This window comes from Hyperolius riggenbachi, chromosome 2, assembly GCF_040937935.1.
Source record: "Hyperolius riggenbachi isolate aHypRig1 chromosome 2, aHypRig1.pri, whole genome shotgun sequence".
Classification (NCBI taxonomy): domain Eukaryota; kingdom Metazoa; phylum Chordata; class Amphibia; order Anura; family Hyperoliidae; genus Hyperolius; species Hyperolius riggenbachi.
Genome location: NC_090647.1, coordinates 532308812 through 532336636, shown reverse-complemented (window position 1 = coordinate 532336636; position 27825 = coordinate 532308812). Strand labels below are relative to the sequence as shown.

At 42.3% G+C, this 27825-nt stretch overlaps 1 protein-coding gene across 3 annotated transcripts in view; it reads left to right on the top strand.

Moving 5' to 3' along the window:
* The first annotated feature begins 1065 nt into the window (after nucleotides 1-1065).
* The window catches only part of EPHA3 (EPH receptor A3), a 501294-nt gene continuing 474534 nt past the window's right edge, over nucleotides 1066-27825 (top strand). For all 3 annotated transcript variants that reach the window (XR_011026545.1, XM_068270665.1, XM_068270664.1), the window contains exon 1: nucleotides 1066-1257. Coding sequence is in view for 2 of the 3 variants with exons in the window: in XM_068270665.1 (XP_068126766.1) it covers nucleotides 1158-1257 (100 nt within the window). In the remaining variant the exon portion in view is untranslated. The remainder of the gene's footprint in view (nucleotides 1258-27825) is intronic.

The following is a 27825-nucleotide window of genomic DNA, read 5'->3' as shown; positions in this document are numbered from 1 at the left end:
GCCCTGCTGATCCTCTGCCTCTAATACTATTAGCCATAGCCCCTGAACAAGCATGCAGCAGATCAGGTGTTTCAGACTTTAAGGCTGCTTTCACAATGAGACGTTACAGGCGCACGTTAGTGCAGCCTGTAACGCAGCCGCACCGCACAGTAATGAAAAATCAATGGGCTGTTCTCAGTGCCCACGTTGCGTTACATTGTAACGCAGCACATCCGTTGAGAGTGCTGCATGCTGTGCGTTATGCGCGGCTAAGCCGCATTAGACTGTACGCACATGCTCAGTAGTGTTGGGGAGGAGTGGAGAGCGGCCAGGCACATGGCTAATTAATATTCACTGCACTGTGTGACGTGCAGTGTTTACATCCTGGAGCGGCCGCTCTGTGCGCCGATTGGCCGGGCGGGACCACGTGATTCCGCATGCGTCCAAGAGTACGCATCACGGCATCACGGACGCCAGAGTGAGCTGCACAACGCGGCTCACTCTGACGTCCACATCAGAGAGAACCAGGCGTTAAGTTAGGGGCACGTTATGTGTCATATAATGTCCCCTAAACGCAACGTCTTGGTGTGTAAGTAGCCTAAAGTCAAATGTGACAAGACTAGCTGCATGCTTGTTTCTGGTGTTATTCAGATACTACTGCAGAGAAATAGACCAGCAGGGCTGCCAGGCAACCTGTATTGATTAAAAGGAAATAAATATGGCAGCCTCCATATGCCTCTTACTTCAGTTCCCCTTTAAGTTTCCTCCTATTCCTACATTCTTCAGCAGACTGGTTACAGAATTGCCTGGGCATTGTTCTAGCTCTTGCATTGCCAGCAGCCTCCACAAGCCTCCCACCAAAAATAGGAAATGAAATTTCCTCATTCCAGCACACAGGTGAAGTCACCTCTTTTCATCACCCTTGCAGCTCGTTATATAGATGTATTTGTTACATAGACACAGGCTGGCACTGGGGGGATCTGGCAGAGTCTAGGACCCAGGGAAGGAGAGGGCTGGAGCAGCAGGCTAGCAAGGCAGACTCCTCCTTATCTTCAGTGTCAAACTTGACATCAGCTTCGAGAGGAGGCGAGCATGGTAACTTGTCCAGCGATCGGAGCTGCAGTCATCAGTGGCAGACTTGCTGGAGATATGCGCCTTTCACTACTAGCCTCTACACAATGGATTGTCACTTGTGCTGCCTCTTGTCCTGTGTCCTCCTCATCCTCCCCCTCTGCTCCTCCTCGGGAGAACAAGTGATCTCTCATCCTTCCAATGAAGGTAAGACTCATGTCGTCTTCTTCATCATCTTCTCCTTCTTCATAACACCCCTCAAAGCCACTTTGTGCCTGTGACTTCTCCCTCATCTGGGGTGGCCAGATAACTGCACCCCTGGCACCTCTGCCCCTTGTTTGGCTGCAGTTTGACTTTGACCATTGCATTACTTTTTGTATTGTTCAAATCACATCGTTTCATTTTTGCTCAACTTGCTGGACTGTAATACTTAAAGTAGCGAACTGAAGTAATACAGAGAGGAAAGGAGGTCCAACATAGTAACAATGTTTAAAGGATTAACCCCTTAAAGTGACATTGTTGTAAAGGTAGTCGACTTAAGATATTTGAATGTACGTATATTCACTAAACTGCGGTAAGCAGAATAACGTAAGCAGAATGATGTCCTATACAGATAGTCTTACCGACCGATGTATAGAGGAGGGATCCGATACATCTCATGCAAAGTGTTACGCTCTACTCATCGTGCGGTAAGACTTTACGCACAATATTTTAAGCGCATATACCCCGTGGTGACGTGCCTGTTCCAGTCACTGTCCCCTCGCTTGCTGGTCCTTTCATAGTGACATGCCCGTTACAGTCACTGTCCTTGCTTGCTAGTCTTCTCTCGACTGGAGTGACTGGAGTAGTTGGTCGCTTGAGGTTAGACGCTTGAGGTCTAAAGGTTAGATCGCTTATATTGGCCTTTTGGATAACTAATATTTGTCTACAGTTTGCAAGTTGATCACCACCCTGTATGATTCTTCCATCACTAACATCCATTCCTGCTACCCAGGGTATAATTAAGTAGACCTGGATTTTTGCTGCAAAACTTGTGGTTTTATTTTTTAACAAGTCTGCACTAATAGAAAATCTATCATCTGCCAAACAATTGAATCTGGGCTACGTTGTTTGCTTTAAATCATTAGCTCTGGATTTTTTTTCAATAATAAATCCTTTTTTTTTTAAATCAAGGTGCTAGGAGTGTCTGATATTGTGGTGCTTTGTAGCATACACTGATTTAACATTCTAATAGATAAATCCACGTGAGCTCTCATACCTGTGAAAGCAAAGCTGAGAAGTTTACGGAGTTGTGTGTTGTTTTTATTATTATTATTCTTGTATGAGGGTGTTTAAGTGTTGTCGTGGCTAGCTTTAGTGAATTTCAACTATTTCTTTGCTGAATCGCTGACTGTCTTTTCGCATGTCTTGTCCCGGACTTTTTGGTCTGTTCTGTTACCGATGAGCCTAGTGCGGCAGTCCAGCACCAGATAGGGGTCATCAGAGTTTGAGAACTTTATCCCATATTGCAGCAAGTCTCTGATTATATAGTGCAAGACCTCCAGGCACAGGGTCCGCTCTGATATCAGCGTGACAGCCAAAGAAAACTCAGTGACATAACATTAGTCTTAGTTGTTTTTATCTAAGCTATGACTAAGAACACAAAATCTCCCCTTAAGTAGTGTTTGCATGCCAGAAAATAATATTATTATAATTATTATTATTTAGTGTTTACAGTGTATTTAGTGTTTACAGTAGAATCTGGTTATAATAAACTCTGATATAGTAAACCTCCGGCTATAGTAAACTCCGTTCTCAGGTCCCGACCATGTGCCTGTATAAATATACTTTACAAAGTAAATATAGTCTTGTCGCTAACTGTACTTCAGAGGAGCTCACAATCTAATTCCTGCCATAGTCATATTGGCAACACATGCTGTGTTTATTTACGTAAAAAAGTACACAATCATGCCACTAGGTAAGTTGTTTAGATAGATAGATAGATAGATAGATAGATAGATAGATAGATAGGTAGATATATAATGTGTTGTGCTCTACTGCACAATGAGGATTGCTATAGGACACTACAATCCCAATATGTAGAACACAATTCTGTATTGCCTTGATACAGGGGACATGTCCCAAAAGAATTGTCAGTCTATTGAACTGGTTAGATTAAATTGTAAGCTCTTGGAATGAACTAATGCGGGGTGCTGACTCTGCACGAGTATAGTAATAGTAAATAGAGAAAAGTCAATAGACATGAACTGATGTCCTGTGCTGATATTAATTACCCATTATATCTGTTACACATAGTCAAAATTGCAGCGCTGGGTCCCAAGTTCAAAACCCATCTAGGGCACTATCTGCATAGAGTTTGTATGTTCTCCCCGTGTCTGCATGGGTTTCCTCCGGGCACTTTGATCCCCCGCATCCTAAAAACATACAAATTAGTTAATTTGCTAATCCCTAACTAAGTTGGGCCTAGACTACGATGAACATATAACCATGGTAGGGACTAGATTGTGAACTCCTCTGAGGGACAGTCATCGCTATATAAATACATAATAATATTGTAGTAGGACATTAGACTATGACTATGGTAGGATTGGATTGTGAACTTCTCTGAGGACAGTCAGTGGCATGGCTATGTACTCTGCAACGTGATACAGAAGAGGTCAATGCTAGAAAATACATAATTATAATATGGTAGAATATTAGACCATGACTATGATAGGATTAGATAGACTATGATGAACATATAACCATGGTAGGGACTAGATTGTAAACCCCTCTGAGGGACAGTCAGCGCTATATAAATACATAATAATATTTTAGTAGGACATTAGACTATGACTATGGTAGTATTAGATTGTGAGCTCCTCTGAGGATAGTCAGTGACATGACTATGTACTCTGTAAAGTGCTGCAGAAGAGGTCAGTGCTATGTAAATAATAATAATAATAATAAGGTGAGATATTAGATTATGAATATGGTAGGATTCGTTTATGAGCTCCTCTGAGGACAGTCAGTGACATGACTATGTTCTCTGTAAAGTGCTGCAGAAGAGGTCTGTGTTTAAATACTGTACATAATATTAATATGGTAGGGCATAAGACTATGACTATGGTAGGATGAGATTGTGAGCTCCTCTGAGGACAGTCAGTGGCATGACTATGTACTCTGTAAAGTGCTGCAGAAGATATCAGTGCAATAGAAATACATAAAATAATAGCATTGGACATTAGACTGTGACTGTAGTAGGATGAGACTGTCAGATCCAACAAGGACAGTAAGTGGCATGACTATGTACTCTGTAAAGTTCTGCAGAAGATGTCAGTGCTATATAAATACATATTTATAACATGGTAGGACATGAGACATATAACCATGGTAGGATTAGATTGTGAGCTCCTCTGAGAACTATCAGTGACATGACTATGTACTCTGTAATGTGCTGCAGAAGATGTCAGCGCTATATAAACTCATAATAATAATAATATGATAGGACATTAGACTATGACTATGGTAGGATATTAGAATATGACTATGGTAGGATTAGATTGTGAGCTCCTCTGAGGACAGCTAATGACATGACTATATACTCTGTAAAGTGCTGCAGAAAAGGTCAGTGCTATATAAATACATAACATTAGTATGATAGGACATTAGACCATGCCTATGGTAACATTAGAATGTTAGCTCCTCTAAAGACAGTTAGTGACATGACTGTGAACTCTGTAAAGTGCTGTGAAAGATGTCAGCGCTATATAAATACTAAAAATACTAAATAATAATAATATTAAACAGTGACCACATAACGATCCACGTTCTCCTACTTTTATGACTTTGCAAGCGATCCATCCATCCCTGAGACTTGAGCGCCCAGCAGTGCATTTCATCCCTAATCTGTCCCATCGCTTGATAAATATGAAAAGGGGAGCGAGCAAATAAAGGTAGCCAGCCCTCAATGCAGTGAGGCTTTATCTAACCAGCAGCGGAATTTATAAGACAAACACTGCGGAAGGAGTAAATCCTCTGTAATTAAACTAAGCTATTATTCCGGAATGAATTGGACCCTTCTGTGACACCGTACGCCAGCGATAAAAAAAAAAAAAGTGCGTCCGAATAAAGTCAGAATGTCAAACGCTTGCTTTTATTAGCCGCGCACGCTACTCTCTTCGTAAACGCTCCTGACAAATGGATCCTCGCAGAAATTATTCTGCAGGAAATCCTAAACAGACCGTTCACCTCTCGACTCGCTGAGCCGTATGCTGCTATAGAGCTCAGATCTTTTTTCCCCCCCTTTTTTCCTCTTTTTGTGTGTTTCCAGGAATGTTAATGGAAGTTTGCAGGTTTTGAGCACATTCCCGTTGCGTGCTGAAATATGCCAAAAAATCTGTGTAAAACGTGATAAATGCTTTGGTTTGTGTTACATTGCCTGGTACAGAGAATGCTTTCGCCAGCCCCTCCAGCCATGCCACGGCTAAGATCATCGTTTGGGGCAATCAATCATTGCTCTCATTGGCCCTGCAAGTCATATAAATAGGGTGCTGGGTGATTATATAAAGCTCTGTATTCCCTGCGAGTTTATAAACAACTATTAGAGTGCATTATGGGATTATAGGGCCGGCCTTTGTTTTCTTGTGTATTATACCAAGTCTGTTTATGTGTTTGTGTGTGTGCATAGCTTTAAATGTATACACAGTATATAAATGATGTATGGATACAGGTTCAGATAGCCAATATTACCAACACATCATATATATCATAGTGATTGGACTTATAGGGTATGGGATGATAAGATGACAATTATAAAACATGGGAGTCATGCAAAAGTTTTAGTGGTATCAATGTCGTAAAATACCTCTTTATTATACAGCAGCGAGCATTTGGATGTGGGGTTTTAAATTGAGTTAGCTTTAGCCAGACATACACTTAAACACGCACTGTACACATACTTACACACAGTTTGCTGAAGGAGCTAGGTGAACACCCACAGACTCAAACACACACACATATACATGCATGTGTGCAGTCATACTCACACACATGCACACTCATACTCACAAACATGCACACTCATACAAACATGCACACTCATACACACAAACATGCACACTCATACTCACAAACATGCACACTCATACTCACAAACATGCACACTCATACTCACAAACATGCACACTCATACACACAAACATGCACACTCATACTCACAAACATGCACACTCATACTCACAAACATGCACACTCATATTTACACACATGCACACTCATACTTACATATGTACTCATACTCAGCTGCATGCACACTTGTGCTCATGTGCATACACACTCATAATCACAAACATGACACTCATACTCACACACATGTGCACTCATACTCACACGCATGCACATTCATACTCACACACATGCGCACTCATACTCACACACATGAGCACTCAGACTCACACATATGCGCACTCATACTCACAAACATGACACTCATACTCACACATATGACACTCATACTCACACACATGCGTACTCATACTCACGTGCATGCACACTCATACTCATGTGCATGCACACTCATACTCATGTGCATGCACACTCATACTCACACACATGTGCACTCATACTGACACACATGCGCACTCATCCTCACACACATGTGTACTCATACTCACGTGCATGCACACTCATACTCACGTGCATGCACACTCATACTCACACACATGTGCACTCATACTGACACACATGCGCACTCATCCTCACACACTTGAGCACTCAGACTCACACACATGAGCACTCAGACTCACACACATGCGTACTCATACTCACGTGCATGCACACTCATACTCATGTGCATGCACACTCATACTCTTACATAAACATGCTTCATATATAATATTTTGATAGCAGTATAGCAATAAATTTATATAATCTTAAAAGTTAATGCGTGTGTTGTGTCTCGACGTGCCCTCACATTTCTGTGCATCGTCAGGATAGAAGTATAAAAAAGTTAACAGCGGTTTGCCAAATCTTTTAAACAGAGATTAGTTGGGTGTACTTACTTATGCTGCTTTTATTGTATTATTATTACGTGCCGTCTAAAAATATCAGTAATCCTTCCTGTGTCGCCAGGACTGGCTGGCCCAGACGTTGAATACTTCATTTCTCTGCCCACCCCCCCTCCCTAGACAAGCCTGCAACACCCTCCCCCCCCCCCCCCCCCGACAAGCCTGCCCCATCTCTCACAGCTCAACCAAGTAGGCAGAATTTAATCATGCCTCTTCCATTTGCACTGAATTGGTAAGTAAGAAAATAAGAAAGAGAATAGAAAGCAACACTTTGAAATGACTGCAGGCAAAATCACGCTCCCAATAAATTGCTATTGCTGTCAGAACAGATGGACCTCAGTGCTTGAAATAACTACATAGCCACCCCTTCCCCATTCCCCTCCACACCTCCCGGGCCTCCAGGGCTGCTTCCTGAACGACCACATAATTAGGTATTAAAGGCCTTGTTACACCTTTACCCTGGGCACTCAGTACAATAAACTGATCCTGATAGCATTTTTATTCTGTAGGGGTGTTTAGCTTATAGATCAACTTTATATTGGTGACATGATTATTAGGCAGTGCCTATTGTTTCCCCATCAGCTGTGTCAAGCTACGTACACACATTAGATAAATATCAGTCTGAAATGACCGAGTATCGAGCTTTTGACCAGTTTTCAGTAAGCAACTGTGCACGACCGACCATTACCGACGGCAACAAACGACTGATATCGGTCGTGACCTATCCTGTTGGATTTTTTCCACGAACAATCGTTCATCAAAAGCAGTGTCTATGGTTAATTAAACTACACTATATATAACGATGTGGTTGTGTACATCGCACCCCCCACAGTCGCTCATGTTGGTACACCTATTGATCGCCTCAGTTAATTGCACCTCAAACGTCACTTACGCATTGTCTGTTAATTCCTTCTCGGCTTGTTCATGTGTGTATACAAGTCGGTTGTTTAAGATTGCCAGCCATCGCCCATTGATCGTTGGTCAACATTCATTTAGACCAATTTTCATCTGAATTGTTTACGTAGCTCAGCCTTTCTCAACCTTTATACCCTGAGGGAACCCTGCAAATACTTTTTGGATCTCAAGGAACCCCAGAATTGATTTTGCAGGTGGCATGGTCTTTAAAATCTGGTGTGGACGTTTATGACACTACCCCCTATTACGGTGCCCTTCCTTATGTTGTCTCCTTATTCTAGTGCTTTTCTAATGCGCTCATCATTATTCTGAATTAAATGCTTCTTTTTACAGTACCCCCTATTGTAGTGTGCTCTCTATCATACTCCCCCCAACCCCCACGATGGGGAAAAATGTCAAGGAACCCTGCGGTTCCAGGGAACCCTGGTTGAGAAAGCCTGAGGTAGCTTCACAGGTAGGGCGTAAGCCACGAGCCAGAGAAACTACATGTAGTCACAGAAGGAATTAGGTCAAGCAGTGCAAAGAGCACTGGTGACCTGCAACAGCCCTTTCCAACCAGTCAGGAGTGACTGCTTAACTCCTCTGACTGCAGCCAGAAGTAAAAATCTGTTTGCTATAAGTCCCTGCACTTTGCACTTCCCCGTTGTCTTACCGAATGAACTCAAAAGTCTTTTAAAAGGAAAACTTAACTAATTTGTTTTCCCTTGAACTTGATTGGGGAATTTTGAATTGAACACAGGCTGGGATAAAAATGACTTCACTGCTGCAATCAGACCCCTTTTTCTTGGCTCCTTGTTCTTGTTCTCATCGAGCTGCCCGCCTCGTGTTTTGCAGACAGCTCAACTCGTTGCTGGTCTTTTACTGTCACTGTCTTACTTGACTGAAGTCCTTTTTACTCCTCTGGGGGGCACATGGCGGCCAAAACTCTGCAACTAGAGCATTAATACAAGAGAGGCCTGGTAGCTCTAGCCTGTTTCTAACCTCTGATATATTAAGAGAAGAGATTTCTGGGCTACAGGCGCCTTGTAAGATTACTCATTCAGAGTTATTTCATCAGCGGGAAGGCTTGTATAATAGCGTCATGAATGAGCTGATGCCCTTGTGTCTCGACTATCGAGTTATTGGGGGCTGACTACATTTCTCACTATTTCTGTATCAGCCACGTATGACTGGATGGTACCAAAAGTAGAGATAGAGGGGGCACAAATGTACTATCTATAAGGGCCCTTCAATATCAGGGTCACTTTTTTGAAGAGTAAACCTGTTGTATTACTTATTTTAATTTTATGATGTAGCCAGGCAAAGTGTAAAACTGCAGAAACTCACAGTAACCAATCAGCAGTCATCTTATACTAGCCTAATGTCAAGAAACAGAAAATTGATTGGCTGCTGGAATCTGACACACTTGCACTGTGCAGTGACAACCAGTTCATTATCTCAGATGGTAATTCTTGTAATCTGAGAATGAGGAGAGTTGTACATCATTAATATTACTATCATTATTATTACTATTATTACTATTATTATCTTGGGCAGCACGGTGGCGTAGTGGTTAGCTCTCTCGCCTTGCAGCGCCGGGTCCCTGGTTCGAATCCCGGCCAGGGCACTATCTGAAAAGAGTTTATATGTTCTCTCCATGTCTGCATGGGTTTCCTCCGGGCACTCCGGTTTCCTCCCACATTCCAAAAAACATACAGATAAGTTAATTGGCTCCCCCTAAAAAATTGGCCCTAGACTACAGTACTTACATAATATAGACATATGGCAATGGTAGGCATTAGATTGTGAGCTCCTTTGAGGGACAGTTAGTGACAAGATATATATATACACTGTACAGCGCTGCGTAATATGTCGGCGCTATATAAATACTAAAAATAATAATAATAATACACAGGCCCCTTGCAAAAATGAGGACTGAATACAACGACTACAAATACTCAAACAGATAAACAGACACACACACACAAATAAATACAAACACACACACAAGCATACAGATAATCATACAACGCAAATACACACACACAACATAACACACACACACACACACACACACACGACAAACACATATTTAAATGGAACGGTTTGTACGACATACTCAAGACAGAACTGTAGGGAGGACACTGCTAATATGAGATTACAACTTGAGCCATTAGTGATAGAAGAATAAGTACTGTTATATAAGGAACAGCATTTTTTTATTTAATTGAAATTGTAGTATGTCCTTTTTTCTCCAATAGGTGCTTACATTAAACTACGATCCCTATACAATACAGTGTGGGTAAAAGTTACACAGGGCTCTATCACATCTGAAATGGCATTGGTGGTGGATCAACGCATACGTTTTGATGTATGCGTTTTCATACGTTTTTATGTGCTTTGTGGTGCACTGCGTTTTACTGCAATGAGTAGGCGTTTTAATACGTTTTAAAGAGACACTGAAGCAAAAAAAAAAATGATGATATTATGATTTGTATGTGTAGCACAGCTAAGAAATAAAACATTAAGATCAGATACATCAGTGTAATTGTTTCCAGTACAGGAAGAGTTGAGAAACTCCAGTTGTTATCTCTATGCAAACAAGCCATTAAGCTCTCCGACTAAGTTAGTCGTGGAGAGGGCTGTTATCTGACTTTTATTGTCTCAACTGTTCCTGGACTATTTACTTTTCCTCTGCTAGAGGAGAGGTCATTACTTCACAGACTGCTCTGAAAGACTCATTTTGAATGCTGAGTGTTGTGTAATCTGCACAGATTATAGAATGATGCAATGTTAGAAAAAACACTATATACCTGAAAATAAAAGTATGAGAATATTTTCTTTGCTGCTAATCTTCTAGTAATTATTCATAGTACACAACCAATTCACTATATCATATTTTTTTTCCCGCTTCAGTGTCTCTTTAAATCCATCCCAGCACATAGGAAAACTTTTTTTTCCAACTGTAACTGTGTACTTTTAAAAACGCATGCTCTTCTCGGAGCTTGCGTTTTACATTGACTTTCATTGTAACGCAGGCGTTGCATGATTAAAAGCTCCAGGGAATGTGTAACCGCAACGCACAAAAATGCAGCGTTAGGTGTGAAGGGTAAAATTAAAATCTATGGTGTTGTCCGATGTGAAAAATAAAAAGCTGTGGGAAGTTGTTTTTTTTAAAAAAAAAATAGGAGATCACAACGCAAATCGCATAGCACCACGTCTGCTATGCACTCCTATACATTTAGGCTGGATTCACACTTAGATGCGAGTTGAATTGCATCCCATTAAAAAAATCATGCTACGACGCAACTCAACACAACGCGTCTAAGTGTGAATCCAGCCTTAACCGCAAACGTAGGCGCACTGCAGCACACAGTGCGTTTGGGTTATAAAACGGATTGCAACAGAGCACTGCCATGACTGTGTTAATAGTGTGTGTGCCTATGGTGAGAATCAGGCTCAGGACCTCAGGGTGCAAAACAAGAGTGCTAGCCACTTACTCACCATACCGTCATATCCAGCCGGACACAAAAGGCGATTTATGATGCATTTGTCCTGATCCGGGGTCCCGGAGTGTTATGTGAGAAATCTATCCCACCAGCCACCAGAGCAGAGCTAATTTCCGAGCATACACACACGTCATTCTCATAGGAACCCTGTAAATGGCACTAATATATATCCCACTCTGTCTAAGCACTGTGCCTAGTGTGCTTTAGGGCACAGAACTGAATTCCCTCGGTTTATAGTCTTTAACAGTTAACTTTTGACCTAAGTCATTAACGGGATTATTAGCGAATTGACTTAATCTTTACTGACAGCTCTGATTGTTTGAATAATATTTGGATTTTTCGAGGTAGAAATCAAAAATTGCACTCTAACCTGTGCTTTGTAAAGTAGTGACTGTATGAGTTTCATTTTTTTTACACAATCATTGTAATCATGTCGAAAATATACGATTTTTGGTAGTTTTCTTAATGTGCCACCATAAGGTTTGCAAAGCTTGAATTTTAGTCGCCTTCTTCTAAATTGTTTGCTTTTTGGGATAATGATCATTAATCACTCTATGTCTTCAGCAAGGAGTCATTATAGTAAGGGAAAGGGTGACTTTTGGGGTTTAAAGAGAAGAAAATGATGAGAACATTTTTTTGAAAGCGAGAGAGTTTGCCTGAAAGTGAGGTTAAAATACACTTTTGATTATAGGAAAAATGGCATGTACTTAAGAAAACGTGGGTGAAATTGAAGTTTATTTTTCTTGTTAAACATTTTATTACAATTAAGAGTGCAAGAAGGTATTGTAATATGGTTCACAGGTTCACATTATTATTTTTTTCTAATTTATCTCATGAATTACCTCGATATACGTATTTCCCCCTCAGTTGTAAGGAGAGATAATGGACATAATGAATTTTTTTTAAACATTATAGTATTTTCTTGCTTGCTGGTGGTTGAAATGCATTTTATTGACAAGGTGTAAAAATATCATGTAAATTCTGACATCAACCGAGCCATAACCCTAAGCCTACCATTGCATGAGCATATGACCCACCTCATCATTAATATCATTTCATATTCCATTGCTTTATACCCTACATACAAAGAATGCAATGTTTTATAAACATTGGCTATGTTTACGCTTCCGGTTGTCTAAGGTCTAAGGCCCCATTCACACTTGCGTTTTGCCTTGCAAACGGACCGGATCCTGATCGGATCAGGACCTGATCCTGATCGGAACCTTACGGTTCCGATCAGGATCCGATCAGGATCCGGTCCGTTTGCATCAGGCATGCATCAGGCTGCCATCCGGATCCGTGGGCAAAAAATTGCGAAATTAAATAAAAAATGTTGGGATCAGCAGAAGGTGCACCTGGTGCACCTGTAGAATCAGGTTCCTCCGCTGTAGGCCTCACCTCCACCTCCGACATTCTGCCAAAACAGCTCCAGCACGTCTGTCACTGCTGCTCCACTCCAGACATGCTTGGCCCATGTGTCCCCATCCGAAGCGGCAGCTTGGATACGCATAGGAAGTGGGGTAGAACGTCAGGTTTTTGTAGGCAGTGTGTTCTGTGCCTTCCGTTCCCCATTGGTTTCTGTGTTCCTGATGGTGCTGTCAGGCTCAGGTCAGGTTCCGGTCAGGATGCGTGGGCCGGAGATCCGGACCCAAAAAAATAGCGCATGTTGGAAAAGAGTCCGGATCCGATCCGGCTCCGGTACGTATGGAACGGACGCGTGTGAACGTCCGCATAGACATTACATTGCTATGCGGAACGTACGTTCCGTTTGTACAGTATGCGGTCCGGATCAGATCCGGAAAATCCTGATAGCGAACGCTAATGTGAACCGGGCCTAACTGACCCATTATGTGGCCTTCTAGAGATTCCTGGTAACTGGCTGTATGTGGCCTTACACAAGGAACATCTTCTTCTCCGAAAAACTCTGCTTAAAGAGAACCTGTATCTCAAGTCTTTTACTAGACTTCAGTACCTGAGGCTAGAATTCAAGTATACTTACATTCTAACAGGGCTTAGGTTGAAACTTATGAGAAAAAGTGAATCTAATAAGGCCCAATGGCCCGTTTGCAATTAACTTTTCACCTAAGTTATCTCCAGGGAGATAATTTTCATCTTCTCTTTAAAGTAACTTTTCAGCATTTTGCAATTGAAAAAGTACCAAAAAGTTGGTGAAAAGGTACTATCACATTTATTTTGAGAATGTTCTTGCTTGCTGGTTGTTCAAAAGGCATTCTATGGCAAGGGCTGAAAATATCACGTGAGAGAAAACTCAACAGAAAAAGGGAATTGCATATGGGTCCTAGGCTTCATTAAAAATAACCTTTCTCTTGAGTTGTCTTCTTGGAGATAATTTCTCATCTTCTCTACAAAGTAACTTTTCAGCACTCTGCGAAGGAAAAAGTACCAATATGAGTGTACAAATAATAATAATAATAATTATAATTTGAGTATCTCCTTGCTTGCTGTCACCTTCAAATGTATTTTTTTTGATAAGTTGTGAAAATATCTCCTAAGAGATAACTCAGGAGAAAAGTTACTCTAGTAGGAAGTACATTTCTCACAGGAGGCCATATGCAATTCACTTTTTCTCCTGAGTTTTCTCCTAGGAGATATTTTTTCATCTTCAATTTTCAATTAACTTTTTAGTACTTTGCAATGTAAAAAGTAAGAAACAAATAGGTGAAAAAGTACTGTCAAATTATTTTGAGTATTTGTTTGCTTGTTGGTGGTGTAAAAGGCCTTTTATTAACAATTTGTCAAAATATCACCTAGGAGAAAACTAAGGTGAAAAAATGAATTGCATATGGGCCCAGGGTATAGATTTTCATAGTATGTACAAATTCATTTTGCAGCGCTTGTCAATTGAAAAAATACTAAAAAGTAGGAAAAAATAAGTAAAATGAAAGTTATTTTATGAATTTTCTTGCTTGTTGGGAAGCTTACATTTTTTTTAATAAGATGTGAACACTTGAATTGAATATGGGCAAAAGAGAGGTACATTGTGAGTGAAGGTAAATATGGGCCAGATTCAATTCATTTTTTTCTCCTAAGTTTTCACCCACGAGATAATTTTTCATCTTCTGTTTAAAATACAGTAACCTTTCAGCATTCTGCGAGTGAAAAGGTACCAAAAAGTACGGTAGGTGAAAAAGTACTGTTAAAATTATCCTGAGTATTTTCGTGCTGGCTGGTGGCATAAAAGGCATCTTAGTATTCCAGGGCCCACATGCAATTCACTTTTTCACCTGAGTTTTCTCCTAGGTGAAATTTTCAAAATTGTCAATAAAATGCCTTCTAAACCACCATCAAGCATACAAATACTCCAAATAATTTTTATAGTACTTTTTCACCTACTTTCGGTACTTTTTCCATTGCAAAATCCTAAAAAGTTCTTATAAATCGAAGATGAAAATTATCTCCTAGGAGAAAACTCAGGTGAAAAAGGGAATAATTGCATATGGGCCAGGTGTGAAAATATCACCCAGTAGAAAATGTGAGTTGAATGGGGACAAGCAGAGACAAATATTGAGATACGCAGATAAGATAAGAGAGACATTCATAACATCTGTAAATTAACCCAATGTTTCATGTAGAGACAGGGTCATATCCTATTAACTTTTCTCATGAATTTTCTCCAAGTAGATATTTTTTAACCTTACCAATAAAATACTGGTAAAGCGCCCACCAAGCAAGACATTTCTCGAAATGAGTTTGATGTCACATTTTTACCTACCTTTTTAGTACTTTTTAAAAAAATTTCTAAGTACAAAAACCATTATTTATTAGCTAAGATGAAAAATGATCTCCTTGAAGAAAACTCAGGAGAGAAGCGAATAGGATATGACCCAAAAACTTCTGACTCTCCTCTGGCTTTGTTGAACAATACTTGAGCTGAAATTCTTTGCTTGGGGTTCCTTTGTATTCAGTAAATTAGTATCGGTCTATTTTGCAAAATTACACTCAGTAACGTTAAGACTGAACTTTGCACGGCCCTAGTGATTTGGATTATGTTTCAAATAAATCACCCTCTCACTCTTTAAAGCGTTAAGATCGTAGGAGTCTGTTAAGTATATACTGTATAAAGAACTAGCAGTCTTCCATCCTGGGCAACACACTTACATTAGAGGTCTGGGTGTCACCAGCAGAAGTAGTGGGAAGATGAGGGAAGATGAACAAAATGCTACTAATAAGCTAAGTGTAATATTTCCAGCTTAAAGAGAACCCGGGGTGGGTTTGTGAAATCATATTAGGATACAGACATATTCTGTATACAATGACTAGCCTCTGTGTCTTTCCAGTGTTCCTCTGCCCCCCCCCCCCCCAGACTCTGCTGTCCACCATTAAAAAAAAGTGCCAGGCTAGCGACATGCAGATTGTCTCTATCCTGCTAGTATTTACGTCTGCCTGTCATTCACAGCTCCCCTGCCTCCTGTATAGCATGGCTCCCCGCCTGTGTCCCTTCCCTCCCTGCCTCTATAAGCCGATTGGAGGAAGCTTACAGAGGCAGGGAGGGAAGGGACACAGGTGGGGAGCCATGCTATACAGGAGGGGGGTGGAGCGGCGGTGACTAACAGGCTAAGGTAAATAGCAGGCTAGTGACAATCTGCATGTCGCTAGCCTGGCATTTTGTTTATGGGGGACAGCAGAGCCCAGGGATGCACAATGTAAGGACAGAGGCTAGTCACTGTATACAGAATGTGCCTCTGTGTCCTAATATTTCACAAACCCACCTTGGGTTCTGTTTAAAACAGAAGGTATTTGTGATAATTCAGCTTTAAGGGCTTATTTACAGTACACCATGAGCGCCCACAAAAGCGCTCAGCGCTTGCCATAGCGCTGGCGATTTCTAATGTGAACTAGGCCTTAATGAGCAGCGGTGGTTTCCCATGATGCATCACTCCCGAATATGCAAATCATTTCTTTCTGCCCCTGAGAGCGTGGCTGGACATCCAGAACTGCTGGTGTATAGAGATCGTGAAGCTAATACATTTTACAGAGCTATGCCAGTCTGACATACATACAGCCTTTTTCTGACTTTTTATTCCTCATCAGTATATGTAATAGATTGATTGATATGGCTCTATGGAATAGGCCTCGGACCAGGGCAAGCACATTTCCACTGAACCAGGAAGTCAAAGCTATGCTAGCAAGTGAAAGCTAACAAATGCTGATTAATTAGCCAGAAAACTGGAAATATTGGGAAGGGAGGGAGGGGGTTGGACACCCAATCAGAGGAAAGATCGGTGCGTAGACCTTCAGATGCTCATGTGAGGGTAAAATGCCTTGAATCAAGTTTTGCGTTAATGGGCTGTACATAGCCCAATGTATGCAGCGGTTTTAGTACGGTGAGGGTATAACTTCCGATATCCTGTTTTTCCAATTTCTGATTTTCCAATTTCCCAGTAATATTTTATAAAAAATCGGAAATCAAAAAAATGGAATCTTGTTATTAGGCTAAAATGACCCTGGTAACTTGATTTTGCTGCACAATTCTGCATTCTCTGATTGGTCTAATGCTTCCGAGTTCTGTGATTGGGCTGAAATTACCCATTTGTGGTATATCGGATTTCCGCTGAATTCTAATTTCCAAATTACGATCTGAATTGCGGAAATTTCAATTCTGCGAAATCCGAATGAGCATCCCTACTGGGGAGGACAAATGTAAGAAAATTTTAAGTGACCCAGAGGCGATGGATATTAAAGATTTTTACTTACTCGGGGCTTCCTCCAGCTCATTAAAGGATACCCGAGGTGACATGTGACATGATGATATACATGGGTATGTACAGTGCCTAGCACACAAATAACTATGCTATGTTCCTTTTTTTCTTTCTCTGTCTGAAAGAGTTAAATATCAGGTATGTAAGTGGCTGACTCAGTCCTGACTCAGACAAGAAGTGACTACAGTGTGACCCTCACTGATAAGAAATTCCCTTATTTATCTCTTTTTTTGCTCTCTTTTTTTTGCTCTCAGAAGCTCTTTTCTGCTAGGAAAATGTTTTATAGTTGGAATTTCTCATCAGTGAGGGTGACACTGTAGTCACTTCCTGTCTGAGTCAGGACTGAGTCAGCCACTTACATACCTGATATTTAACTTTCTCAGACAGAGAAAGAAAAAAGGAACACATCCTAGTTATTTGTGTGCTAGGCATTGTACATACACATGTCTCATCTCATCATGTCACATGTCACTTCGGGTAACCTTTAAGCACGGATGTCTCATCCAATTCAATATTAATTATTGAATCAAATAGATGATCGGCCACCAAGTCGCTAGATGTATGGGTACCTTAAAGTGGCAGGGGGGTAGATGGGACACAGAGGCATATTCCCTGCCTTATGACATGCCTCTGTGCCCCCCCATGCCTCTCTGCCCTACCTCCAATACTCTATAACCCCCGAAATTGGTGACCATAATTGTCGCTCATCTCGAGGGGAAAAGAGGAGAGGGATACCCTGTTCAAAACACCCACTGGGGGAGTTCTTGCAGGCTTTCCACAGCTGACATTGGAAAGCTGCCTATCCTTGGCTGCGCCCCCTGTCGCTCCCCCGCCTCCCTGCACCCTGGGAGAGCATCTTGCTCTCCTTCCAACGTCGTGACCCAAGAGGTCACGAAAGTGAAAGTGAAGTTATGCAGGCCAACGGAGGAGCGGCGGAGAGCAGCGTGGATCTGATCCGCCCAGCCCTGCAAGATCAGGTAGCATAGGTTTTTTTGAAATTTTTTTTGTCTCCACCTCGAGCTCTCTTTAAGCACATTAACTGCCTGAGGACCGTGTTGGTTGAAATCTGCGTTCTGCAGGTGGCTGCACGGCTTTGACAGGATGCAGATTTCGTAGATTCCCCGCCGTGCACACCCACCACTACCGCCAATCTCATCGCTCTCTCCCTGTCGCTGTTAACTTGTCCTGCCATCTATATGACGGCAGAGCTCTGTGAGCCGGTCAGGAGGCAATTTCATTGGCTCCTGACCGTGTGATCACTGTGAGCCAATCACATTGGCTCACATTCATGGACAGGGTTAGGAGCCAATGAAAGTGGCTCCTGACCGACACAGAGAGGGGCCTGTGGCGATGGGAGAGTGTCTTGACCTGCGCAGGGCCGGTTCCCTCATGAAGCAAGGTGAAACATTTGCATCAGGCGCAGAGATTTCAGGGGCAGCATGTCTGTACTGTGTGTACCTTCCTGAGGAGGAATGGAGTGGCTGAGGGTGAGCAGTTTGTTTGTCACAGACTCACAGTCAGCCAGTGTGCTATTGTGTTGAGCTGCAGCATGTCATGTGAGAACATTAAATGAAGCAGAGTAAATTGTCGGGTGCTGTGCTATCATTCCAAATCAGGGGGTGGGGACGCATCCTCACAAGTTTACCTCAGGCAGCAAAAAGTCTAGAACCGGCCCTGGACCAGCGAGTATGTGCAGTGATTCGTCGGTAAGCGCCATTTTGTGGTACTAGCAGTCTCTGGTCCTTAAATGAGAAAACAAAGCACAATGCTTTCTCTTTAAGAACAGTTTCATTGATAGCACTTGAAGAGAAGTGTCGTCTTAGAAGGTTGGCAGCTGTAGAGTTCTGCATACCTCCCGCTGTCAGAGGAGTTAAAGTCTCAGCAGGTTGTCTGCGCTGAATTTAAACATACTCATCTGTAACAGTCTCGTCACAGTTCCCAGCCTGACAGGTGACACTTCAGAGAGAGACTTCACATAGCCTTTAACTTATTACATTTTACAAGTCTCGTCTGCAACTGTGCAACGGCGTTATATTAGAGAAGGATTAAATATTGCCATTAGATTAATATATTTGTTACAATTCATTAATCACCTTATGTCCTTCACAAAAAAATATGTCCCTTCAGTGTCACAAAGCAGCCGTCTGTGGCATCTGCAGCAGTCCATTTACTGCTCAGTAACTCCAGCAGACGGTTAGGGGGCGTGGCTTACTCCGCTGTCATCTGTGCTGAAAGGTTAACCTAACCTAATCATGCAATATCAGCTAGCAACTTTGATTAATTAAGGACATTAGTCAGAGTTATGCCTCCACAGCTGCACTGGGAGCTGTCGAGAGTTTTAGCGGCCACTTTCATACTGTAATGTGAAAACTGCAAAAGTTATGGGAGTGGATATCGCTCGCGCCTTGCAGCACTGAATTTCTTAAAGGGAACATGAACCGAGTAAAATTATTTAAAATAAACACCTGCAAATGCATATTACATACTTACTTTGCTGTCAGTCCCTCTCAGAAGCTCACCATTTTCTTCTTACAATGATTCCTTCCATTTCTGACAACATTTGTCAGAACTAACTTATATATCAGTTGCTGTCAGTTATGACTGAAAGGACAGCTGATGAGCAAGGTAATGTCCATGTTTACCTATGGACCACGTGGGTGATATTACAGTTTATTGGTGTGCTGACCCAGAAGCTGTTATGGGGTAATGGCCATTTTCTAAATGGAGGACGGAGAATTACATTGATCACAGTGGACAAACAGTAGAGGATTAAGGGCCCATTCACTCTTGCGTTTGCAAACCGCTGGTGATTTTTGCAGAAATGATTTTTCATTGATGTCACACGGAAAAATCACTGAACACTGCGGCAGAGTAAGCCTGTGTAGGGGAGCAACAAGGGATGCAGAGGTTGTGACCACACCGGGGGAGGACGACTAGACACCAGGGATGTTGTATGGGGAGAAAGGACCACTAGACACCAGGGAACTGTCTAGGGGAGGGAGGACCACTAGACACCAGTGTGTGTGTGTGTGTGTGTGTGTGTGTGTGTGTGTGTATGTGTGTGTGTATGTGTGTGTGTATGTGTGTGTGTACGTGTGTGTGTGTGTGTGTGTGTGTGTGTGGTGTGTGTGGTGTGTGTGGTGTGTGTGGTGTGTGTGGTGTGTGTGGTGTGTGGTGTGTGGTGTGTGGTATGTGTGTGTGTGTGTGTGTGTGTGTGTGTGTGTGTATGTGTGTGTGTATGTGTGTGTGTATGTGTGTGTGTACGTGTGTGTGTGTGTGTGTGTGTGTGTGTGGTGTGTGTGGTGTGTGTGGTGTGTGTGGTGTGTGTGGTGTGTGTGGTGTGTGGTGTGTGGTGTGTGGTATGTGTGTGTGTGTGTGTGTGTGTGTGTGTGTGTGTGTGTGTGTGTATGTGTGTGTGTATGTGTGTGTGTACGTGTGTGTGTGTGTGTGTGTGTATGTGTGTGTGTGTGTGTGTGTGTGTGTGTGTGTGTGTGTATGTGTGTGTGTGTGTGTGTGTGTGTGTGTGTGTGTGTGTGTGTGTGTGTGTGTAGAGTAGACATCAGGTACACTGTATGGGAAAGGGAGGGAGAGGGCCGCTAAACCAGCAGAGAAGATGTATGGGGATGGGGAGGGATGTTAAGTAAGCAGCCTGGGTTTCTACCCTGGGTTTATACTCCAGGCAAACAATTTTTCTGATGTCTGAGGGCCCTTTTCCACTAGCGCAACTTTGCATGCATGTTCTGCATGCAGATTGGCATAACCAACACAGGTCAATGGGCCTGTTTCCACTAGCCCAGCAATCTGCATGCAGGGCTGTGCAGAAAACAAATCTGCACAGCAGAGCCATCAGAATTCGCACACCGCAAGCATAGTGTGCGATTCGCATGTAATGTAATTAATAGAAAAATCGTATGCGTTTTCGGCATGCAAATTTTCCATGCGAATTTGCGTACATTTTCACATAAAATGAATATAAAAGCACACAGGCACTGACATAGTTAAAATCGCATACTTACAAAAATATGCAAAAACGCGTGCATTTTCCTGTTAAAATTTTCAGACAAGCGCACACGAATTTGCATCCGCATGCAAATTCATTTACGCGTTTTCTGTAACGGAATCGCACCGCACTAGTGGAAACGTAGCCTGAAGGAAAATCCTAAGTACCTCGGTTTATAATTGGATCGGTTTATATTCCAGTATATACAGTATTACTCCTTAAAGGAGTTATCAGGCAAAAAGTAATGAAACAAGCGCTACTTATCCAGGGCTTCCTCCAGCCCCAAGCTCCCAGCATGTCCCTTGCCGCAGCTCTCCCCGCAGCCATTCACCGCAGCTCCGTCCCGGTCCCCAGCGATGAGGTCAGACTGACCTCCAGGTTGGCATGTACTCCGCCTGCGCAAGCGGCGCGGTCAATCACCGCCACGTGGACCGGAGCGGACTGCGCAGGCGCAGAACTAGCACTTGTTTTATTACTTTTTGCCTGATAACTCCTTTAAGTCCAACTATTCTAATGTTTCCTGGGCCTTTACAACAATAAAATGCAAAAGGTTGTGGGATTCTTTGTCTGGCGTATTTAACATGAAAATGTAATATGTAAGATTAAATAGCTTTCTCACTGTCAGAGTTCAGCAACCGCTGTTTTAGAGATCAAATCAACGTAGTTTACTGTGATTCTGCTAGGCTGTCTGTCTGAGTAATTATAGAACATACTGGTGCTATTCTAAGATGAAAAGGCTCATTTGCTCAATTAAACTGCCAGTAAGGGTCACTGCAGAGCGCTAACCAACACGAAGATCTGTCTGCATCCAGGGAAGAGGAATAAAACGTGGGGAGAAGGGAATGGAGGCTCAGATTTTGTAACGTAACACCACATGTTCTAAATGTGGCTTTGATATTTCAAAGCCCCTGTCCAGCAAAAATGTTTCAAGCCTATGGCCTCCTCCCACACCCACTGGACTACCAATAACACTAATTATACAAAGAAATGTGACCCCTGCTGCTCCATGTAGGACTCTAGGTGCGAGCTGGGAGGAGAGGAGGGGCTACAGTGCTCATCACTCCCCCCAGTCAGGATGCAGGAGGGGCGTGGCTGAACTGCCAACCAACCAGCGTCTGTTAAAGCAATTGGAGGCGCCCAAACGTGTAAAATACTTAAAACATTATAGATTGCAAGGTAAGGGATTGCTTACCTTGAGGAGAAAGTCTAACTTGATATTCAGAGGAAAAATAGCTTTATTTGCACAACAGTCAACGCGTTTCGTGGCCAACAACTCTAACCTCTTCAGGCTAATAATGTACAACAAATATTATGCGACTCTGACAGTTGCTACGCACAACCATGTAACAATGCCACGCAGTTCAGATAGGCGGAGATAATCGCCGCCGGGAGATTTGGGTACAGGATACAGTTGATAAATGGCTTACCCTGCTGCTGCACAAGTCCTGGCAGCGTTAATTACTATTCCCCCTCCAGGTCCACATGGAGGGTGGGGAATTATGTAATTCGGCTGCCAGCTATTGCTGGCGGATGAATTACTGTGTTTTAAAAGTAACTTCAGCTCCGTCTCCTGGTGGTGCCGAAGTTATTCACTGTGTGCCGCTATAGCCGTAATTCCTATTACGATCTATGGTGGCGCCGGCTGCGCCCAAATCTCCTGTGCTGGATTCCTCGTGTTCATCAGATAGTTGTTTTTGACAGTTGCCAACATCTTCCACAGTGCTTAAAGTACTGCTTACCCTCTTTTCCCCTCCCTTTAAACTTTTATTATTGTTTTATTGCTGGTGCTGCGACTAGCACACAGCACCAGCCTCCTGCTTCCTGTGCCCCCTCTGACTCCTGTTCTGCTCAGTCAAAGTCTTCGACTGAGGCAGAACGTCGGATATTATCGGGGAGGAAGTGACAGTTCTTCCTACCCGCTGTGCATACATAATTCCGCCCCCTCCACCTGCCGCTTTAGATCCTTATGTATTACACTGCACATAGCATGCAGGAGAGCTGCGCTGTGTGTGGACTTGTGATAATTGAGATTGGATATTCTTCTGACCTCAATTAACATGAGCCCACACAGCAGCTCCCCTGCGCGCTATGTGCAGTGTAACACATAAGGAACTAAAGCGGTAGGTGGAGGGGGCAGAGTTATGCACGCACAGCGGGGAGGAAGAACTGTCACTTCCTCCCCGATAATATAGGTTGTTAGAACGGGCCACAGGGGGCGCTGGAGGGGGAAGGATGGTGCTGTGTGCTGTGAAAGTCACGCAGCACCAGTAATAAAATCATTTTAAAGTAATTCCCTACCAGGTCAGCAGTACTTTAAGACTATACGAGAGTGTTCTGCTGTGAAGCAGCCTCTGGAAGCAGGAAAAAATTACACACACTCCCGCTACTCTACATGGCGGGAGGAGGTGTCAGAAATGATTTTTGTGAGCAAACAGGGAGGTTTTTTCCTAATTGGTTGCACTGCGGTTAGGGAGACGGAGAAGGAGGAGCCCCCAAAGCCTCCAGGCCCCCCTGTGATGGCAGGAGTCGCAGGGGTGATTGTTACGCCCACGCATATGTCCAGTACATATACCGTATATACCGTATAAGACGACCCCCAACTTTTCCAGTTAAAATTTAAATTTTGTGATATACCCGCTGTATAAGACTACCCCTCTTGACTGTTGGACATTTGTATACTGTACTGTAAGTACTCGTGCTATACTGTATAAACAGGTACAGATCCTGGTGCTGTACTATGTGTGGTTCCCAGTATACCAGCCAATCACGGCAAGCGATGAATCTTACTGGCGATTGGCTGGTTGTTGTATACAAAGCCTGCTTGGATTGGTCAGCTATCCCTGTCTCCAAGACTACTTGTACAGCACCACCCTTGCTGGCACTCCATACGGCGGGGATGCTGCCATGGACGTTTTTGTGCTCTGCTCTCCCCCACCATATGCGGCAACCGCAGATTGTCCAGTCCGGCTCGGAAGTTTCAGCACCTGCCCTATAAGACGACCCCCGACTTTTGACAAGATTTTCATGGGTTAAAAAGTAGTCTTATACGCCAGAATATACTTTATATATATTTAGGGCCAATTTTAGGGGGAAGCCAATTAACTTACCTGCACATTTTTGAGAGGTGGGAGCAAACTGGAATGCCCAGAGGAAAGCCACACACACACGGGGAGAACATACAAACTATGTGCAGATAGCGCTGCAAGGCGAGAGTGCTATTCACTATGCCCATCTGTGAGAATGTCTTTTGTGACTTCAGAGTCAGTTTCATGTATATTTAGCAATAAACGGTATTATTGCAGCTATGTAAGTACCAATCTCTTGAAGGAGAAATGGCCTCATTCAGATGATGCTGAAACGTTTATGAATGTATGGTACATTAGTCGCTGAAAGATTTACTGTAACTCCATTCGGTGAGTTAGTCTCCTTCCAGAAATATGTGCAGGCAATTTATGTGATAGAACTTTATTGGTGCAACAATGTATTTCATTTTAATGCAATATTTTTTAATTAACTGAGTTACAAGACGTGTGATTTTTATTACCTGACATACATTTAATCAGTGCCCGGCTGATGTTCTCACAGAGTGCCAACAGGGAGAGAACGCGTCTGCCCAAATTATATCTAACATTTATGAAATGTTGTCCAAGTCTGCAGATGTCTAGCCCTGATTATTTCCCGCAGTGTGTGTTCGGCGTTACCGGGTATTGTTCATCCAAAGAAACGCCGAGATTATTTTAACTGGAAACCTTTTTTATTGTCTTGATGACATTTTGTCACTATCACAAGGGACTTCTTCCATCCAAATGAGACAAAGGTAATGTCCCGATATTCATGCAAAAGGAAGGTTTCCGGGTACCGGATGAGTTAGCAAAACAACCGCCTCTTTATTTCATCCCACCATAAACAGATACAGCTATAAAAGATGGCGGCCATTTCGCTAACACAACGTCTGCTTCCTCAGACACCAAACCAACTACCGCTACAATGTTCGCATGTAAGAAATGTGAAATCTTCCTTTTGTATGATTGTCAATACTACTTGGTCTGGAGGCACAGTGGGTCACCAAAAAACCCAGGAGGTCTGCCTTACATCTGGTGCCAATCTTCCTCTACAACCAGATCTGGGACAAAGACCTCCAGCACTCAAGGCTGAGACACCAAAGTGCGCCCCTCCATCCCTCCCACCCCAGCCGTCACGTACTGGTTGCTATTAGACTAATAAGCGCCCCAGGGCCCCCAAACCCCACCCCCCCCCCAACACCTTAATCTCTAGTTATCTGGCCTGCAGTCACTGCCATGTATCCCCTTTTCTTATTTCTTTCTGCTTCCAACACAATAGGGGAATGATAGCTGAGTGAGTTGTGCGCCTCCTCCTACACTGCGCCGAGGCTGGAGCCTCTCTCGCCCTGTCTACAACACTAATATCCAGATATCAGCACTATATTATATGCATGCTAAAAATCTCCCCTATCAAAATATTAATTGTTTGGGAGAGCATGTTACCCAGTGGGGATCAGGACCCAATCGCTCGACATTCCAAGGCCGAGGGTGTACAAATGCATTGCTAGCCTGCAGGCTAGTGATGTGTTCTGTTGCTATGTGGGGGGGCTTAGGGCCGATGGAGCAGTGCGGGTATAGCATCACACGGGAGCCATGTGAGTGAGGAGAACAAGCTCTGGACCGAGGTGATCCATCAGGGGAATCACTGACCGAGCTGCCAAGGGGGGGTCTGGTACTAGAATTAAAAAGGGGATCCGCACATGGACACCTTAAAGCGGACCCAAACCAAACATTTTTTTAATTAAAAATATTTAGTTGCACCACTCTGACACATACGAAGATAAATAAACACTCCTCCAAATCTATGAGCATTTCAGTGCATGCTTTTCACCCTTCTCTTTTCATAGCTAGGGTTATACTGGGGGCAGCCATTAGAAATTCCTCCATTGCTGGACACCATCTACTCCACCAGTTTGCCGGAAAAATCCCGGCAATTTGAAAGGAATGGAGGGGTTCCTCCAATAAATGTAAAATATTTTATATTTGTCATCATGCAGCTGAGAAAAGGCTGCTATTTATTATTATAATTTAGAAAATAGATTTTATTTCTGAAATCTTGTATTTTTAATTTGGGTCCACTTTAAGGAACCTTAAGGAACAATTACGTTTATTGTCCCAATGCACACATATACAATTATAATTCGTCAAATCCGGGTATCGTTTCGGGGCCAGATAGGTCCCCTTTGTCAAGGCACAAACAGACCAAGCATGTGCTGTACACACGCTGAAGGCGGTCGTTATCAGCTGCCTCTGAAGTTTGATCTAGCTTGTGTAGGAGGAGCCTTTAGAAACTGTCCTTCTGATCCTGTTTTAATGTTCTGGTAAAAGAAGAACTTCTTAAACTGACAGCAATTAAACAAAATAAAGGTTATCTTAAAAAAAAAAAAAAATCATTGATAACACTATGTTTATTTATTGTTATTTGAGCGGTATTTTTTTTTTTACATTTTTTAAGTGTTCACAGGTCACAACGATTATAACAAATACTCGCAAATTTCAACTGTGACTTGCTCATGGGCAGTGTTTATTTTTAGAATTTAGAGCTAGATTGTGTCCACTGCCACCCTGTGTTTTTCTTTTTTGGAACTATGTAAGTGTTCTTTTGAAGATGAGGCACCCAGCAGGGCACGTTTCAAACAGTAAATGCCAGGCTTAAATAAACAATATTAAAGTCTATAATTAGGTTTAGACAGGGAGAGTAAAAGGATAATTTAGGGTGAAAAAAAAATAGGAGTAGCAAAGCCTGGGATATTTGTCTCTGATCTTATTGTGTTAATGGCAAAAACATGGTTGCCAAAGAATTACAATAGTATTCTCAAGAACTGATGGATTAATATAGAGCAAAGGGGGAGTTTACATTTCTTCTTTTAGACAAAAACTAAACGTAGGAGTTCAATAAAGCTGCTTGCCCACTGTACTAATACCTATCCCTAATCCAGGGATTTATTTGATTTTAAAATAAGAAGAATGCTGAATATTACTTTAAATTCCGATGTTAATTCCAGCCAGTGTTTGTTATAATTTGCAGTTGTAAATCTTATTTGTACATTTTCCATAGTTCATAACGAGGATTAGGGTGACCTATTCCGAAAAGGAGTTCTGTCTGAAATGACAATATTTAAATAGGATATTGGCCAAAGAATGTCTAATATTGTTAAAAAGAGAATTTTCTTTTATTATAGTAGCGTTTTAACTACATGTATTATAGTAGCATTTTCAACTACAGAATCTTCTCAAAAAATTTGCATATCGTGATAAAGTTCATTATTTTTGTAATGTACTGATAAACATTAGACTTTCATATATTTTAGATTCAAATACACCCAACTGAAGTAGTTCAAGCATTTTATTGTTTTAATATTGATGATTTTGGCATACAGCTCATGAAAACCCAAAATTCCTATCTCTAAAAAAGAAAAGTGTTTTTAAAACAAAAGAAGTCAACCTTCAAATAATTATGTTCAGTTATGCACTCAATACTTGGTCGGGAATCCTTTTGCAGAAATGACTGCTTCAATGCGGTGTGGCATGGAGGCAATCAGC